This window comes from Phyllopteryx taeniolatus, chromosome 20, assembly GCF_024500385.1.
Source record: "Phyllopteryx taeniolatus isolate TA_2022b chromosome 20, UOR_Ptae_1.2, whole genome shotgun sequence".
Classification (NCBI taxonomy): Eukaryota; Metazoa; Chordata; class Actinopteri; order Syngnathiformes; family Syngnathidae; genus Phyllopteryx; species Phyllopteryx taeniolatus.
In genome coordinates, this window is record NC_084521.1 from 8,671,827 (window position 1) to 8,691,003 (window position 19,177).

Genomic DNA, 19,177 nt, shown 5'->3' on the forward strand with positions numbered 1-19,177 from the left:
CAAGGTCCTCATGTGTCAGAGGATGTGCCTCATGAGTATGGCCAACCTCCTTCATTATCACTTTAATTAATTGCTCCACTAATCAGACTATGGGGCTGCAGTTAAGTGTTTTGTGGACTGTCTCTCGTTCATTTGGAGAATATTGAGCCTCTGCTAATGTTTGCCCTCTCAAATGTGCCGTATTTTCACGACCATAAGGCGCACTTAAAAGTCTTAAATTATAAGCCTTATAATGCAGCGCGCCTTATGTGTGCACCGAGTTCCAAAATCTGTAAATGTTGTTGTGTGACTTTGATGAGTGCTCCGCTTGACTGACTGGGAGCATTCCCTGCCGACACGCTGCTTATATAGAGGAAAGGCGGACGTGACTGAGGACAGCATGCGGATGTTAAAGGGTGCGCGTGACAGAGGACGCTAAAGGCATGCCCCCAGTAGGTATATAGCGCCGGTATGTGCATTGTGCAAAACAACATCAGTTTGGCTAAGAACCCCTATGAAGAGACACGCTTACGAAGCACAGTTTAAACTGCAAGCAATCAGTTACGCGGAGGAACATGGGAATCGAGCACCTGCGAGAGAATTCAAGATCAACGAATCCATGGTTCACAAGTGGAGGAAGCAGGAAAAGGAGCTTCGCCAAGTCAAGAAGACGAAGCGCCGGGCGAGTTACGCCACCATATGTGAATGGATTCCGGATGCCTGGGCTATGGTATCTGCTTTGACTGTTGTCCGAGCTTTCGCGAAAGCCGGCATCATTGCTGAACAGCCCCCCGGGCAACTAGACTGACTGCGACAATGACGAGAGGGAACCCGGCATGTTTGATGGAGAACTTGCCCAGCTGTTAATTTCGGATACAGAAGATGAGGACTTTGATGGATTTGTGGATGAGGATTGATCAAAAAATAACATGAGTACATTGTTAAATACTTCAATAAAGTACAACCGAACTCAGTTTTGCTCCCGCTGCCTTTTTAAAAACATACGCTAGCATGCATGCTAGCCTATGTTTTAGCGTGCATGCATGCTACCGTATGTTTTACCATGCCTGCGCCCAATAATACGGTGCGCCTTATGTATGTGTTAAATACAGATATAGACCCCGTAGCTGAGACTGCGCCTTTTAATACGGTGCGCCTTATGGTCGTGAAAATACGGTAATTGTGTTTTTTATTTGTATTTTGTCCTTTGGTAGCCATCCAAATGACTTTAGAGTAGCAGGCCATCCCCAGTCCTGCTATTAGTGTGATTAATTAATTCAGTGGTCCTAAGCGTGATCATGCTTCAACTCAAATTAGTGGTTTATAAATGTCTCAAAGATGTTAAAGGTCCTCGACTTGATTACTAACAATGGATATTGCTTCCGTAGAAGCGGTGATCAGTGAGGTTGTATTTTATCGTGCCAAATTTGAATCATCAGAATTCTGCATGGACACATTTTACACCAACAGTGAAAGAACAAACTAAAGTTTCCATTTAAATTCGGCCACTCCTTGTTGATGATTTAATTATAGTCAATATTTCAATTTAGATACATGTTGGCGGGGTGCAACAAACTAACTTAAAAGTTAGGATTGCTCTGAACTTTTTAGAGGAGAAAAGATTAAAAATGTTTCCATTAAACCCATGCTTGTCCCAAAAGGGAGAAGTGTTGCTTATCTAAGCAGCAAAATTGCAGGCATCCAAAATCTTCCCAAGTGAACGTTTTATAGGTAGAGAAGACATGTGGGGGGGAATGCTTTCATCAGTCAAAGGTTCACAAAGATGCCTACTGCATTTAGAAATTGTGAAATTGTCATTAATTAGAGGAGGGAGAATGACAGAGGTGGCATCTCTCTGTAATGTGTCAAAAAAATGTATAATAACAGACAGGAAGCTGATCAGGTTGCTTCACATTCCAACGTTTGAAGGTTGATGACGTTTACGGTGGGAAAGCAAATTCAAACATGTACACGATTAAAGCCAATGTTTCGGGCTTTATGGTGTATTCACGTTCACGACTCATTAACAGTCAATGGAGCTGTCATGAATGGGGGCCAGACATGTTTATCAGTTGACGGGAGTTCTTTCTCCCCAGGCGATGAACACATTGACTTTGTTTGATACTCCAAGGCTAACTTCTGGGTGTTCTTACAAACTTGTGATAACTAAAGGAGTAGCACGGGAATCTACAGCATCACCTTTTTTTGCGTTAATTGGAAGTTAGAGCGACTTTGCAATCAAAGTCCTTATCTGGTAGCGATGTACTGCAGCAACAAGTAGAGAGGGGCTATTATTATCATTATCATTATTTTTATTTTTTCTTTGTCATAATACGCTAGCTAGATAATTTATGTACTAAGTGTTCTGACAGAACCTTTATGATAACCTTTAAACTATTGCAAGTGTGAACCTAGCAGTCAGAGCACCATCACAACCTAGCAACCATGTTGTTAACTTGGCTTGGAAAGACATTGCCAAGCCATAATAGCTGGGCTGTCAGGAACTGTGATAAGCGTCCAAGCTATTCAGTGGATCTTTGGGGTTACATTCTTCTCATATTTGAAAGTGAAGAATTAACAGTGTAAGCTTGAAATTGTCATGTAACTAAATCAAGAAAAAAATCTAACATCATATTATCCACTGCAAAACAACCTAATGCATTGTTCCATTTACAAAGAGAGGGAATACGTCAACATTTCACCTTCAAATTCTACTGTCTCTATGAAAACAGCTGCACATTTCCTTCACTGTGGCTTTAGGAAGATGCAACCACTTAGCTTAGTTGGTCTCTTGTACTAGACATGAACTGAGTCTTTGTTGGAGTCGTGAGGGCTTCAGCTCACCTGTGGTGGATTCAAACTCAGACTGCTCCAAAATAAATGTCAACAAAATTGGAAAAGAAAACCAAAAACGTGCACCCAAAATACTTCAAATACTGTACGTCAACCCAATGTTGGTTTGTTTAGTTGGTTCAGTGTCAGAACAGGAAACGCATGTGAAGCAGAATGTAATTACAAAAATATGTACTAAATAAATATTGTATCTATCCATCTATTTTCTATTCAGCTAATCGTCATTAGGTCTCATTAGCAGGGTAAACGCCACACGCCACAGTATATTCTTCTTTTAATATAATAAAATGTATAATCCAACATGCCAAACCTTACGTAGAGCACAATGGTCATATGGTCTGAAGACAATCTAGACATAATTATTAAGTTACACTCAAAAGGCAATTACTGTGTTGCTATCCCTGTGATCTGCTTAAAGCAGACTGATTCCAGTAAATCATTAGAGTGTTTAATGTTCCCTGACATTGTTGCAGAAAGACATTTTATCTGTTTGTTGGTGTTTGTGAGGCTGCGCTGGTCATGTCCCATGCTGCTACAACAAATAGTTGAACCTTTTAGCACAGTCCTAAACTCTATTGAATGCTAGTATAGTTCATTTTGTGTTATGCTTCGAGCAACTTTATTCCTGCATCCATTTTTTTACTTTAATTTCCACAAATGGAGAAAAAGGTAGCACTCAACTGTTGGATTCTCTTTTGCTTTTTTCCCATGGAAATAAATAGTGGAATTATTCTGGTTTTGCCAGGATAATTTTCCAATTTACCTCGTATCCTAACAGTTTTCATCACAATGCTTATTTTGGCCAGGTGCAGCACGACACCATTCCTCAAATAAATATTTTATAGGTTTATATTAATTCTTTTTAACTTTCCACTTAGGGTTTATGTACACCACCCTCCAGTTGGTGTAAAACACTTCCAGATTCCAGAGGGGGAAAATGGTTTATTATGATAGCAGGAAGAGTCCCAAATTACTGAGTAGGCTTAGGCTGCAAGTCAGAGTGGTAGAACACTCAAAGGAGTTCAGAGAAGGCTGAAAATAGAAGCGCACACATGTAACAAGTGGGCGTGCTCACAGATGTCTCCGTGTGCGCTGATTTCGTCACTTGCTGTTTTCGAGTTGCTCAAACTGTGTGGAGTCGTAGTCACGTTTAGTTTCAGTGAGGGAACTATTCAGATTGACTACATGTATGTGGGTCAAACTTTTGCCATCCCCTGGCACACAGCACTATCCTCACCACTATCCAATGCTATTAAGTTGAGCCATATTCAATTACACACTGCTGTTATGACTATGTCATGTGTCTTGCATGTGTCTCCCAGCAGCTAGAAATTTTTTTCTCTGTCATCACTGTGACTCTCTCAGCTGTAGGACCATGAAATATTTACTTTTGTTTTACTTTTTATCCCCAATAATTCTGACCTTTGATCATGGTGGCCTCAACCCGCCCACTGATGCATAATCATGATGAGTCCCGGACGGTTCCACCTGGTTAGAGATTCTGAGCAGTAATGCAGCCAAACGCAACATTGTTATAGTAATTGTCTTATTTTTGTTCTCACTTCCACACAGCCAATACCAATAACTTTGCAGTGATTGGGGAAATGTACGTGCACACACACGCACACACACACACACGTCTAGCTGGCTAAATCTGGTGTAATGTTCACATTTTTTTTTAACCGTTTCCACCTTTTCTTGTCAGTACATCCCCTGTGTGTTTATAGTTGGCACAAGACTGCTTGAACATAATCATATCCTACCGACCTTTAAACCCGCTTCTCCTGGATGTCCTGGTTCACCCGTCTCCCCAGGAAGCCCCTGTATGAGAAAAAAATAAGTACATGAATAATTATGATCACTGAAATCCTTTGCATGTTGCAATTAACTTCTTTATCTGTGTAAAGCACAATTGCCAGCATCACTAAGGCAATAAGAGTGATGCTGCAATTCAATTGCCCTCAAGGGAATATGCTCACTTCTGTATATCCAGCCATCCATTTTCTGTACCGCTTTATCCTCACGTGGGTAGCGGGCATGCTGGAGCCTATCCCAGCTATCTTCGGGCGAGAGGGGATGTACACCCTGAACTGGTCGCCAGCCAATTTATGTATATTACATATTAATTATATTTATTTCTTGGAAAACCTAAGTGTTGCCTTGAGTTAATTCTGAAGATAACGCAAACAGAACAGACGAAGCATCACAAATATAAATATCGAAATATATTGTTTTATGTCCACTGTAAACTTGCAATATAGCAATAGATAGCTCATTACTGACCAGTTTAGCCCAAAATGATCCATACATTGGTCACATTTATGGTAAAGTACTTTTATCTAGTGAATGGTACCTGTTATGAAATGACAGAAGTGCAAAAGAAGCAAAAGACTGCAAGACATACGATTAATTGAATTTATCAGGCATCAGCATGTTGTAACTATTTTCTTTATGCCTCACATTTTCTCTGAAATTTCAGTGTTGAAAAATTTTAATTACCCTTTCTAAATACAAAGATCAATTTTTTTTTTTTTTTTTTAATGGATTAGAATATAATTCTAGACTATGCAACAAGTGCCCAGAGTCATTTTAAATGGGGGGAAAATATCATTTTCTCAAAATATTTTTTCTCAAAGGTAAAAACCAATGAAAATGATCATCTCTAACACAACATGTTAAGTATTTTGCCACTTTCTTTAAAAAATACAAATATGATCTGATCCAGTCCGTTGTTGTGGTGTGAAACAAAAATGTACAGCAGACTGCAGGTTGAACTTTCTCTTGAGGGATTATGGTAATTATACCAAAATAGAGTTTGAAGATGAAATACATTTTAAATCAAAATTTGGCCATGGCATGAATAATAAACCATGTGTTCCAAAATGCATCCATACAATAGCTTTCAGCCTACTCTGTTGCAACAATCCTGTGTATTTTCCACATAAATATAACTATATTTAAATGTAGCTGAGGTTATTGTATATACGTATACAATTCATATTTGAACATTTCTATAAAAGATTACCTGTGGTCCTGTTAAGCCTGTCATTCCATTGTCGCCCTGGTTAGAGTCAGGTTTAATATAGATGTTATTATCATCAGTACCCAATACTCATTTATCTGCTTCTTCACAGTCTTACCTTGATACCAGGCTGTCCTCTTGGTCCTGGTGAGCCATCGACACCCTGCAGAACCAAGAGAAGAACTAATTGATCTAATTCAATAAAAGTACAACATCCATTTCAAAACAAAGAAAAAACTCTAACATCTCACTAACAAAATAAGAAAATGCATCACATATTAAACACACTGGATTTGATAATGAACAAAGCACTCCCATGACAAATTTAGGACCACAAAAGGACAACGGCCTCTGTTAGTTAGTTAGTTATTGTTTGTTTGTTAATTAGTAAATTTACCTTCTTCCCCATTATTCCTGGAGGGCCAGGCTTCCCTATTTCACCCTAAGAGAGAAAAACATTGCAAAATATGAATCACGAACTTCATATGTTGAATGTTTACTAATACATTTGAAAATTCAATGACTGATTATTTTTTTTTTTTTTAGGGTGAATCAAAATACCTGTTCTGCTCAGTGTTTTCCAAATGTGCAAATAAGGCAGGTATTGAGATACTATTGAAAGCAATTTGTGAGAGTCCAAAAAATCATGATGTAAATAAACAGCGTACTCACAGGCTTACCATCAGCTCCAGGTGACCCTGCCTCCCCTTTTTCGCCCTGCAAAAATAAACAAAACCTTTATACAGAAGTGCAAAAATTAAATACACTTTAAATATACCGAACACCAGAACAAAACACTACAGGGGAGACGAAATAAAATTGTTTTAAGAATTTAAACAGTATCGGAAAACAGTATCCAGAAAGCAACCCGAAGTCCCAAACTACATCTAAAACATCTGCTGTTTCTCAGAAGGACACACATCTAAATCACTATTTAAAGGTTGCAACATCTAAAGGGTGATGACAAGAGCTGCAATAAACTGTTAAATCGGCCACATCTTAACAATCTACAGAGAAAGTTAAAAAAGAGTGGTAATCATTACTGGCACTTATCTGTGGTCTACTGCAAGCACAGCCGTGTTCCTCCCTCTTATCATTCTGTTTAGCTTAGCACAGTTGCTAATCAGATCGCTCTGTACATTGATTCATTCGCTTTCTACCCTTTATCCTGATTAGGATCAAGAGGAAGCGGGAGTCTATCACAGCTGACTCGGGCCAAACTAAATTGGTGTTATTACAAGTCCCATGTTGTATTCTATACCAGCATTCTTCTTTGCAAATCTTTGGGTACAGCAAATATTTGACTATTTGGATGAACCCCACATATTTGTGGCTCCACATTCGCAAATGAATCTATTCACATTTTTTATTTTTTTTTTTTTGGTAACATATCCTACATTATTGGCTGGGGAACAAATAACCTATTTGCTGTTTTGTGCTCATTTTCAAGCAACATAAATATTACTATGATGTCATCTTTTTGCCAAGGAACAATGTCAAAGTGAATTGAGGAGCTTCAGTTAGATAAAAGAAGGGCTATAACAGCGTCTTGTGACATCTATAGGCAATTATAAACCTTTTTGAGCTGGGGTGGCTCAATTATTGACAGATTTTCACTATTCACAGTAGGGCTCAGTCTCAAAATATCATGAATGACATTCTACAACTTGAACATGAAATTTTGAATCCAGTCCTTTTAGATCTTGTTCTCTGCAGTGTCCTGATTCTGTGTGTATGTGTATGTGTTTGTGTGTGTGTGTGTGTGTGTGTGTTGGGATCTGTTATGTTCCCGCCTTGAACAAATTTTTCTACCCGGTTGCTAGTTGAGAAACTAACAACAACAAAAAAGCACTAACGCTCTGAGAAAACATTTTTTTGAAAGGAAGTTGGAAGAATAAAATTCAACCCAAAGAGCCATTAATTAAATCAAAATGACAGACTGACAAAAGAGGGACCTTCAACTAAAATTACAGTTGGGAATCCCTACAAAAAGGGTGAGACGATGGAAGCAAGAAGTAAAGTGAAAACAAAAATCAACCTCCACATATACTAAATCCAAATACCCAGCCACAGACAAATTCAGAGAATCATCTGATGCTGTTGACTCTCCGAAGACAAAGTGACTTGAATTGGGTAAAATTGTTCAGGCGTAGGAGCATTTGTACCATGAGTCCTGGTGTGCCACGCTGCCCAGGAGGTCCAACTGCACCATCAGAGTCTTCCACTTCTGCAATTGAGGCTTTTCGATTCAGAGGACACTGAGAAAACAAGGATAGGCTAATTTGTATGATTGTAAAGCAAGGCCAAACCTTTACTGATTGTAGATTACTCTTTCTTTAGATATCTGGCTGAATGTGTCACACTCTAGTATTACGCACATTTGGGATAATAATTATTCATATAATTTCCCTTACCCTTTCATCATCCTGTGAACCATAAGTAAAAGAGAATAAAAGAGGAAAGTTATTTTCAGAATAGCATTATACAAAAAAGCAGAAAAATATGGCTTTTGTATTACTGTACAATCGGGTTAAAGGTTTTACCACATAGAAGATCTCACAGGCTGTTTCTCTCTCACTCTGAAGAGGATCACAGTACAGACGCAGTTTCTGGATTTGCACCTAAATAAAATCAATAAAAGTTTGTTCGTTCTGGAGCAACATGACTTTGCCTGACCTTCATTAAAACGTATGTTTCACCTAACAACATTGTTTTTCAAAATGTATTGGCACATGATTATCCTGCCATTGTTTCCCTCACAAAGAACTCAGACAAATAACAGAAAGAAATTAATGAGCACAAATAAGTGATGATGAGGAGAAAGAAAAAGCAAACAGCAGGCAACATTCCAATTTATAATTAAAGTGCTGCACATCTTCAAACAAAAATGTATTTAAAGCACAATGTCGTCTTTATGGTGAAAGGGATCACAGGCTGGATGACACGAAATAGGAATAATTCTCTATTTCTACTGGCACTTACTTCTAATTACTGTAATAAATTCATATATTTTCATTTTAAGCATTAATGTTTAGGTATGCTAACAGTTTAATTTAAATACAGTATCATGATTCTTCTCACAGTTTGATTAAATACTGTTGACATTCACCGTACAAGGGCAAAGACAGGTGTACAATACAACGCATGTACATACTGTACAATGTGTACTCATCAGGCAAGAAACAAAAATGAAATGAAATCCTATCAGCCTACTCTACTGCAAATAAGATAAATAACAACTGGAAATAAATACCTGCGTAACAGTATCACTCAATATTAACCTTCATTCCCTTTTGTTTTTTGTATATACATTACCTGACGATGTACTAGGTAGAAGCTTATCACAGTTAAATAGATATTTGCATGTAAGCACGCTTAACTAATTGTATCATACCTTCTAATATTTTCTGATGCCAATGGAATTTTCAGCTCGTTAATATTTATTGCAGTGATTCAGCATTAGGATGCGTACTTACAGGGACAGTGACATTTGTTCCTCGCCTCTTTGCCACCTGCGTCTTGCCATTAATGTAAATGGCTTCCATTGGTTCTGGTGTTATTTCCTGAATGCGCTGATCATCAAGGAAGCTGCTGACCTGGCTGGGCCTCACCAGGAGTTTAAGCTGATGCCACATTCCATCATATAGAGCCTGACGCGAGGTACAAAAGAATTATTTCAAAATTGTGTCAATGTTGATGAACCATTACTGATCTTTGTTAGGTCATTTAGGAATCTGAATCAAATGTTAGGTGTAGCTTTGAATGATGGGTGCAGCTGATCTATTCACTCCACCAAGAGCAAAATGTTTTTTGTTTTGATTGTTGCTGAGGCAGAAGTCAGTTTTTAAGTTCTGCTGGAGTTACAGTGTTTTGATATTACATTATTCTATCATATTGTTTATTTTTAACACATTCCCTCGTCTTTGGTGACCGTGTGTGGTGTACATAAGGTGAACTGATCTTCCCTTTTTTTTTTTGTTTAAAAACACTTAAATTCATCCATCTATCCATTTTCTGAGCCGCTTCTCCTCACGAGGGTCGCGGGCGTGCTGGAGCCTATCCCAGCTATCATCGGGCAGGAGGCGGGGTACACCCTGAACTGGTTGCCAGCCAATCGCAGGGCACACATAAACAAACAACCATTCACACTCACATTCACCTAGGGGCAATTTAAAGACTTCAATTAACCTACCATGCATGTTTTGGGATGTGGGAGGATACCGGAGTGCCCGGATAAAACCCACGCAAGCACGGGGAGAACATGCAAACTCCACACAGACGGGGCCGGGGATTGAACCCCGGTCCTCAGAACTGTGAGGCAGACGCTCTAACCAGTCGTCCACCGTGCCGCCAACACTTAAATTATCCATCCATCCATCCATTTTCTGAGCCGCTTCTCCTCACGGGTCGCGGGCGTGCTGGAGCCTATCCCAGCTGTCATCGGGCAGGAGGCGGGGTACACCCTGAACTGGTTGCCAGCCAATCGCAGGGCACATAGAAACTAACAACCATTCGCACTCACAGTCATGCCTACGGGCAATTTAGAGTCTCCAATTAATGCATGTTTTTGGGATGTGGGAGGAAACCGGAGTGCCCGGAGAAAACCCACGCAGGCACGGGGAGAACATGCAAACTCCACACAGGCGGGGACGGGGATTGAACCCCGCACCTCAGAACTGTGAGGCTAACGCTCTAACCAGTCGGCCACCGTGCCGCCACTTAAATTATTTTTTTACAAAATTTTTGTTTGAAAACAATAAAATTATTTGTTACATCATCAAAAATACTGTTGAATATTTGTTAAAAGATCCCATGGGCTATTTATTTTCTCTCTAACTGTCCTTTATTAAAGGCTTAAACCATATAAAAAGGTGAGAAAAACGGAGCAGGTATTGTTTCACTTGGGCTGAGCCATAGCCAACAGCTTTAAAATAACACATCACAGGCTACCACTTGGTGCCACATCAAAATAAATCAAATCAAAAAAGTGCAAAAAACATAATTGCAACCCTGTTCAGCGTGCCAAGCTACAGTCAAGGTGTGTTAGAATTGAGGGGGAGTGTGCTTTTGGAAAAAATAACCTGGCTGCTGTCTGACAGGATATGTTATTACCTCAAACTGCCATGGAAATAGAAGCACACGTTCCAAGTGCGACAAATCCACCAGCTAGTTTCCACAGGGGAAATGTAACGGTTTAGATTCGGAAAGATTTTCTTTGAGCCATCCTCTGGCATCCTTCATATTTCATCCTTAGTGATTAATTAAATTAATGCTTTTGTTTTATCTGGAAGTAATTTTACTGCTTAACAAACAACACCATGGTAAGCCAATATCTGAAGAGGAAGGGTGCTCTTTAAACTATTTTGTTCTTTCCATCTTACAGTCGAACAACACTTTCTTATGAGAATGAAGACATAAGGTGCATCAACACTAATTCCCTTTAGTTAATTTTATGCTAACTAGTTAGTTTCCCTCCTTGTTGCAATGTTGCATGTGTGAACATAGCAAAGAAACTCTGTTGCAGACAGAGCAGCCTAAAAAAGATGGAAATAGAGACATTGTGCCAAGTTCTCAAAATGGCTATTGTCTATAATTGACTGTAAAAAATGCTTCTACTTTTACCTTTTTTTTTTTAAACAAGAAGGCTATCTGTATTTCTACCTAAAGTGTGAGTACTTTTGCCACCTCTGCAAATTCACTCCACCCACCTCAAATCCCAAATTGAAGACAATCCTCTGCTCCTTGTTTGTTATTTTAGTCGTGGTAAAGGTGACAGTTTTGTCCTTTCCATTTAGTGTCACTGCAGCTTGGATCTTTTTGTCCTTTGATAGCACCCTCCAAAGGTCGAAGTTCAACTTTTGTGCAATCCCCTTGAGACGAATGGTGGCTACAAATACATAGGATGGAGGAAGGCCCTCTGGGAAAATCTCTCTGGTAAAAAGAAGTACATTTTATAACATTATGTCCTGTAAACTGCAAAGTAACTAAACAATTGTTTTGAAATATATGTACATGAGGATTTAGCATAATGAAGACCCATTCTGTTAATGGAACATGATTACATTTCAACAACATGATACCTTGTGTCCTCAGTAATGTCAGTCGAGGTAGTAAGAGCAAAGGCAGTCTCAGACACCAAAGAGCCAGGAATTTTCTTGGCTTTTTTCTCAATATTCATGCCCACCATTAGCTCAAAGCCTTTCTCATCTCGAGAAGCCACTGGGATTCTTGTGGGACACACAGATTCTAAAGGGGAAAATGGTAATTCAGTTAGACAGCCATGAGGTGGTCAGAAAACGCATTTTGGTAACACGGCACAGAGGCCTTAACACATTGCCGCTATATATTCAAATGTATTGGGAATCCTGTCCACCTGTATGAAAAAATCATTGGTTCAGAAATAAATGCATTATGGCCTCTCCTAAATCATGTTTGTATGCTTGTGTTAAATGGACCAAAACAGTAAATTGTTACTTGTTGCGTCTTGATCGCAACAAAAGCTTTGCTTATCTTTACTAGCATATTATATTGTAAGTAAATGGATGTTCAAAAACTCTTACCCTCACAGAGCTTCTGCTCCATCGAGTCTCGGATACGGTCAATGGTGGTGTAATCTTCAGCATACAGGACATAGGTGGAAGATGGTTTGTTAGCAATCGATACAAGCTCTGAGTTCGTGATTTCACTACCGACTCCCACTGCGAACACTGTAATGCTTTGAGCTCTTGCCTCTATACTGGCGTCCACCTAAAGAAAAAAAGAAGGAACTATCATTAAAAAGCAGGATGTGTTTGTGCGGGGACAAGGAGTAAAAGGGAATTAACAGAATCACTTGTTATACTGCAGATGTATAGTGTGGTTTGGAATTATTATGACATAGAATAAAATACAATGTGTCATTCAAGCAATCAAAAATATTTACTACATCATCTTGGGATTTGCCATCTGTGACCACAACAGCAATGCGGTTCTTGACTTGGCTGGCTCGCTGGGATGTGGCGAAAACATGGTCCACAGCAAACTTAATGGCTCTGCCAGTCTGCAAAACAGACATGTTCAACTTTATCCATTTTCTGAGCCGCTTCTCCTCACTAGGGCCGCGGGCATGCTGGAGCCTATCCCAGCTGTCATCGGGCAGGAGGCGGAGTACACCCTGAACTGGTTGCCAGCCAATCGCAGTGTTCAACTTTAGAACAGGTCAACATGTCCTATACTACTCTGCAGTTCCATTATTGGAGCGTCCTCTCTCTCGCTCTCCCCCCCTCCCCTCTCTGTTTTCAGCACCTGTCTCCAATCAGCCTCATCACCACCGGTATATAAGCCTGCCTGTTCCAGGAAATCCTCGCCAAAGTATTGCAGTTACTTCCAGCGGTACCACAGCCCATTTACCTCACGTAAGTCACTCTATTCATTGTTCCCTTTTTGGACTCCTGTGTCTCCTTGTTGTCAGTGTTTTCCCTTGTGTTCCTGATCCATGTCATTCCTGCTGCCAAGCCAGCCGCCTGTCCTCACCACCGCCTGCCAACCCACCTCGGCCCACCGCCATTACCTTCCCTCAATAAACTGTTCATCATTTTACATCTGCCTCCGCCTGCTCTTGGATCCAGCTACTCCCCATACGTGACACAACACCATCCATTCTAAAATTTTCACCAAAACTGTGTTCATGAGCAAGGACTTGGGCTACCAAAAGCATTTTGTTAATAACTCACATAACATAATATTTAAAACAGAACCATATTGGGTTCATAGTACCTTGTTTCATTGAATTGAGACTTTCCATGGCAGTTCATTCTTACAGTAGCATGACAGCTTGGACCGGCCATAACTACAGTATAACATTTTCCAAAACTCAATGTTTTGTTGCTTCCCCTCTATGTACACTGCTTTTCCATCCCCTGTGCAGCTTCAGAATTGCTTGTTTTTCCCCCCATAGACAGCTCCCTGGTTTTTCTTCGGTTACACTTTGGGCGAGTATAAATCTGAAACTGACAGACAGGTGTTGACATTCAGCTCTGTTGTTTTAATAAATAATATTCAGATGTAAATACCTGGAAATATAAGATAACATGTTCCCAAACGTCAAACCCAAATAATTTCACTCTACAACAACAACAAAATAAATAAAGGAATTGACCTCACTTTTGCAATATTTTTTGAAGGAAGTGATTGTACATTGTTTGATATCTGATAATAGAAAAATAGCATTAATATTCATTTTTCACTCTCATATTATAAAAATGAGGATTGATAATCAGAATACAAATATGCTGTGCCTGCCTGTGTGTTTCCTCCCATGTAAGTGATGCCTCTTATGGCCTGAATGAGTTCTGCAGCACTTTGTTGTTTTCCCAAAGGGATCTCCAGACGGTGAGTGTCACTGTATTGGATCACCGCCACCTGCAGTGGACACATCAGACATAAATAGTGCTCTGCTGGCCTTGATCAAGATGATAAACCTAAGTGATGATACACATACTGTAAAAAATAAATAAATAAATAATTCCAATCATTCAAGAAGTTTGTGTAACTCATGATACTGCAACTCAGCAAGCATCAAAGGATTAACTTTTTAACTTTCTTTTTCTATGGGTTTTTGGGGCTCTTTTGCAACACTCAATGGAAGTCTTTATCTCGTCTCTAAAATTAAAATTATGAAAATCTTTTTCCATTATTTTCTTTGGAAATGTTTTGAAATCCAAGTAAATCAGAGCTCGACCAGAGAAGCAGAACGGATTGAGTTTGATCTTTGAGTTTCCACTGTGCACCTTTGTTGTATAAAGCTGTGAATTAAATACTAAGTGCATACGAGAAATAGTGAGTTGCTCTACCTGTGTATAGTGGGAACTGATGTCAAACTGGCTGGTGATGTTGATTAGCCATTGCTTGGCTGTTTCAAAATCAGCAACGCCAACACTCCACGAGCCATCAACAATAAAGACCAAGTCATTCACTGCTGTGCTGCAGCCTGAACAGAAAAGGTACAAAGGAGCACTTAAAAAACAAAATAAGCAAACACACAGATTTATTCTCATTAAAGCATACATGTCAGAAGAAAATATTGTAAATGCTGTCATAATTAACTAAAATTTATTGTGATTTTCATCCCAGAAACAAGAAGTCTCATGATGGAACGGTATCAGCTCTACCTGCTCGGACATCCTCTTTCTTTTCTGCAGCATCCAGTGGAATCAGCAACAAAATTATACTCCACACTGCCCAGAGCAACATGGTGGTTTCGGGGGGCGGGTCCCCTCAGTTCAGTCCAACTTGGCTAAACCATGATTGAAAACAACATGAGAATACAAAATATGCATCCATCTCCATACAAATACATGCTTTGTATGAGTGGCTGTTTCTAAAATTAAGTTTATACTTATCATCCATCCATTTAGTGTATATACCGTTTATCCTGTTCAGGGTCGCAGCAGTGTCAGAAATGAGATGTAGTACTTCCAAGAGACGGGCTAAAGCTTAAATCAATGGAATTGCTGCTGATTTTCAGAACATTTAGAACTATATTCTGACTGATTTAAAACACATCACTGTCCACTGACCTTCTGACCATGAGAGGGTCGTGTAAAAAAAGAAAAAGAAAAAGATAGACTGTCAATCAGCAATTTTCTCCTGTTCGTGCTGCAATTAAAATACAGTATGTGAACATTTAGTAGTTTATGTTGGCAGAATTTTACTGTCCGTCATAATTCCTCAGTATAGTCTGTGTCGCTTTCACAATGATAGTGGTGTATTGTTACGGTGTATTTAGTGGACAGCGCCAATTGTGTTCTAGCTGTTTCCCGTTCATGGCAGGCTTGAGACTTGGTGGTTTCTGTTTTTTTTTCTAAACATCCAAACCTAATAAAAGGAGAACAACCTCAAAAGTCTTCAAATTCACCTCAGGTTAACAGCTTGACAGCTGAAACATGGACACAGCTGAGTGTTCCAATAGGACAATGATCCTAAACTAAAATGGATAGCACTGACAAAAAGGAAGCTTCTCGAATTGCCTTCCCAAAGCCCTGACCTCAGTCGTACCGAACATTTGTGGATTATGCTTAAAAGTTGAGTCTATGCCAGCAAATTAACCAATTTAATTGAACGGTACCAATTCTGCCAAGGCAAGTAGTGAAATATCCAGCCAGAATTATGTCAGAAGCTTGTTGATTGCTACAAAAAGCATCTTGTCAAGGTAAAACTTGTAAAAACTGAAAATTCTAAATAAATTCAATGGCAACTTCTTAATTGTATCTAGATGCACACATGAATAATACATTGTGTGTGTACATTAAAATACTCATATGACATCTTCTTTCCTACAATGCCATCTTAAACTTTCTATGCATTTTCACGTGGCACCCCTCATTGTGGTATAGTAATTTCTGACGTAAGCTGTATGATGTGAGCCTTTCCTTGTGTTCACTGAACAGCTCAGACATGCTTCCACCAACCACAATGCCGAGCTAAACTAATTAACAATGTGCACACTATGCAGAGCAGCGATGGGAAAACTTCAGTATAAACATGGCAGAGGGCATTGCAGAATTTTGGCAAGCCTTTTAAAGGCATGGGAGGATCAGTCAGCTGAACAGAAGACAGCGCTATACCACAAAGTCTCTCAGAATCTGTAACCCTTTTCTCACTTTTGGCATGTCTGATGGAATTTGCTCTCGTACAATTATACCTAATTGTGTACCTAAATAATTTTATGACAACATGGAACACTGTAAAATGTCAAAATGACATGAGAATATAAGAATATAGAAACTATATGATGGACTATAAACATCTTTCTCGGTTTCCACAGTGTTTGTGAAGTCAAAAAGTCTTTCCTTTGCAGTCAGGAAAGATGGGGGGGGGGGGGGGGAGAATGCTCTGGTAATACAAATTATTTTCATATTATCATCCATCCATCAATTGAATTTTTTCTCCTGTTCAAGATCACAGGTGAGACTGGGACTAAATCTATCCCAGCTGACGTTAGTTAAAACCTGAACCGGTCGCTAGTCAAGAGTAGTGGAATTGTGAATAGAGTATTGCATTGGAATAGATGCTATCACAGCTGCACAATATTTTGCTATGTGAGCCAATACAATACTACAGCAGAATGGGCAGGATAGATTTTCTAAGCCAAACTTGTTGTTTTTACTTTACATATATGTTAGCACTGGAGAAGGAGCTGCTTTCCATCTCGTCGTGTATAGTGTCAAGAAAAAGCATTCTATTCTATAGCATGTATGGTAGTGCGGCAATATCCAAGCGATCGATAAACATGACAATGAAAGTATTCAAGAGAATTGTAAGAGAAATTTTATTCTCCTTCGGGGCAAAAACACTGAACAGCAATGCTAGCCCAAATGTGAGTGATGTTGGGGACAATCAATAAAATGGAACTCTAAAATCCTTGGGGTTGCAATTGTAATGCGAGAAGCACTACTCAAGCCCTTTTTTTCCTCAGGAAATATAATGGAACTTTTTATTTTTTAAAAATCCAGGGAAAAGGTGGGCTCAGTATGTAAGTGAAGGAAGGACAAGCCTTGGTTGAGAGCAACTATTAAACAAAATATGGAAATTGTGACAGGTTGTTGTGGCTGCCAGTGTACTTCCTGAATACTGTCAATGTGGTGCACTAAAAAAATGCTTTCATTGTCTTGGACGTTCACTTGTTTTCCACACTCTGGTCTCTGCTTCCACCAGTAGAAATAAGCGGCTGGCTGCCGAGAATACTCGCCACCGAGCGAGGCGGAAGAGTTCCTGCAGGTGAGATCCTGCCCATTTGTTGATTATTTGAAACGAAATCTAGACTCGCCATTGGCCCAGCAGTTTGTGAGGAAGGATTAGGGCTAGTATACTGCATGGGAAATAGACACTCCTAAAATGAGACCATTTCACCATGGCAAGAAATGTGCTGTAAATGTATGCCTATAATTATTGATTCTTGCTGTATTTGGACGAAAGCATGCCACAGACATTTTATGAAGACACCTGGGAAGGGTTAAAATGGGAAAGAAAAAAAAGCGTAATTGGTCTCCTTTCAGATCAAGTTTGGTTTTAGCATTCGCAGATATCCCTCAGATAGGATCTTTGTTAAAAAATAATTATACATATTGAAGGGAATCATCTCTTGTGTGCAATTTGGTGCAGAGTCAAATCCAAAGTAGTAAGATTATTGCCAATTGTAATGTCCACAGTCTACATATATTATAATGCTGTCCTAGCACTATTGATGCTGCTCATGTCGTTTATATCAAGTACAAGATTTAAAAAAGAAATAGGATGGAGGGAAATTGGATTGTTGCCATTTGAACCTTGTGTCAGTATTAATTATAAATGGAAGCTCGAAACGGAAATTAATTGCATAAGATCATGATAAGAAGTATCTACAAGAGTGTGAGAGAAAACGATCAAATACTTAAAACAACCTCAAAACTCCTTTGAAATCCCTCTCAATCTTATGTATAGAGTATTGCACACTGCTATTATTTTGTCCCACTGTACGCTTTTCGAGAAGCATGTTGTGCTCACCACATATTACTTACGCACATTTAGTAGTGAGAATGTTATTATGATTCTACAGTTGCATAATATTATAGGAGTTCAAATAAAATTATATGGTCATCGTTTTAACGGCTCTGTTTGAGAACTCTTCATAAATCACAAGGCCAACAAACAACTGTCCATGAAAAGTTGCGCTGCTTACTGTTGTGCAACCATTGACCACATGTACTCAGCTTTGATGCAACTGGTCTTGATCTGTAGTGCCTATTAATAAACGTTCAAAAATGTGATAATCGTGTCATCAAGTGTGGCTCTACAAGGGGTGGAAACAGTAATTATCATGACAAAACACGGTTTCTAAAAATGTCTTTCCAGGGATCCTGACAAAAATGCCTGCCCCAAATTCTCTTCTTTTGGGTTGCATCTTTACAACCTCTCCTTCAGTCACTTCTCGCTTTCATTTTTGAGCATGTCATTCACGATGTACACACAGCATGGATAGGTGGGTACTGACACTAAATTCCTCCTGACCTCGCAGTACATTCCCCAAAGTCATGGTGCAGTGTAGCAACCACATCAACCACCTCCGCTGGCTTCTGAATCACACAACATTCCTTGTGCACAAACGTCGCTGACTCCCTTTGCTTGGTTTTGTCCACAAATTCAAGAGACCACTTTAAGTTCTCTGTATATTACTGACATTGTTCCTGTATAACAGCTCTATTACTGACAAGGTTCACTTTCACCTGTGACACAATACTTCACTTTTTTAGCATGTATCTATTACTAATAACATGTGGAATGTCATGAGTTCAATGGTCTTGTTGC

At 39.3% G+C, this 19,177-nt stretch overlaps 1 protein-coding gene across 1 annotated transcript in view; it reads right to left on the bottom strand.

Annotated features, from left to right (window-relative positions):
• si:dkey-225n22.4 (collagen alpha-1(XXI) chain) overlaps nt 1-19,177 on the bottom strand; it is a 67,576-nt gene that overhangs the window by 35,219 nt on the left and 13,180 nt on the right. The window contains exons 6-21 of the mRNA XM_061757611.1: nt 15,004-15,128; nt 14,686-14,822; nt 14,135-14,254; nt 12,777-12,893; nt 12,415-12,601; nt 11,935-12,100; nt 11,563-11,785; nt 9,331-9,504; nt 8,398-8,475; nt 8,269-8,280; nt 8,020-8,112; nt 6,527-6,571; nt 6,252-6,296; nt 5,973-6,017; nt 5,858-5,893; nt 4,600-4,653 (exon numbers count right to left, since the gene is read on the bottom strand). Coding sequence (XP_061613595.1) covers nt 4,600-4,653; nt 5,858-5,893; nt 5,973-6,017; nt 6,252-6,296; nt 6,527-6,571; nt 8,020-8,112; nt 8,269-8,280; nt 8,398-8,475; nt 9,331-9,504; nt 11,563-11,785; nt 11,935-12,100; nt 12,415-12,601; nt 12,777-12,893; nt 14,135-14,254; nt 14,686-14,822; nt 15,004-15,085 — 1,614 coding nt within the window. The 5' untranslated portion in view covers nt 15,086-15,128. The remainder of the gene's footprint in view (nt 1-4,599; nt 4,654-5,857; nt 5,894-5,972; nt 6,018-6,251; nt 6,297-6,526; nt 6,572-8,019; nt 8,113-8,268; nt 8,281-8,397; nt 8,476-9,330; nt 9,505-11,562; nt 11,786-11,934; nt 12,101-12,414; nt 12,602-12,776; nt 12,894-14,134; nt 14,255-14,685; nt 14,823-15,003; nt 15,129-19,177) is intronic.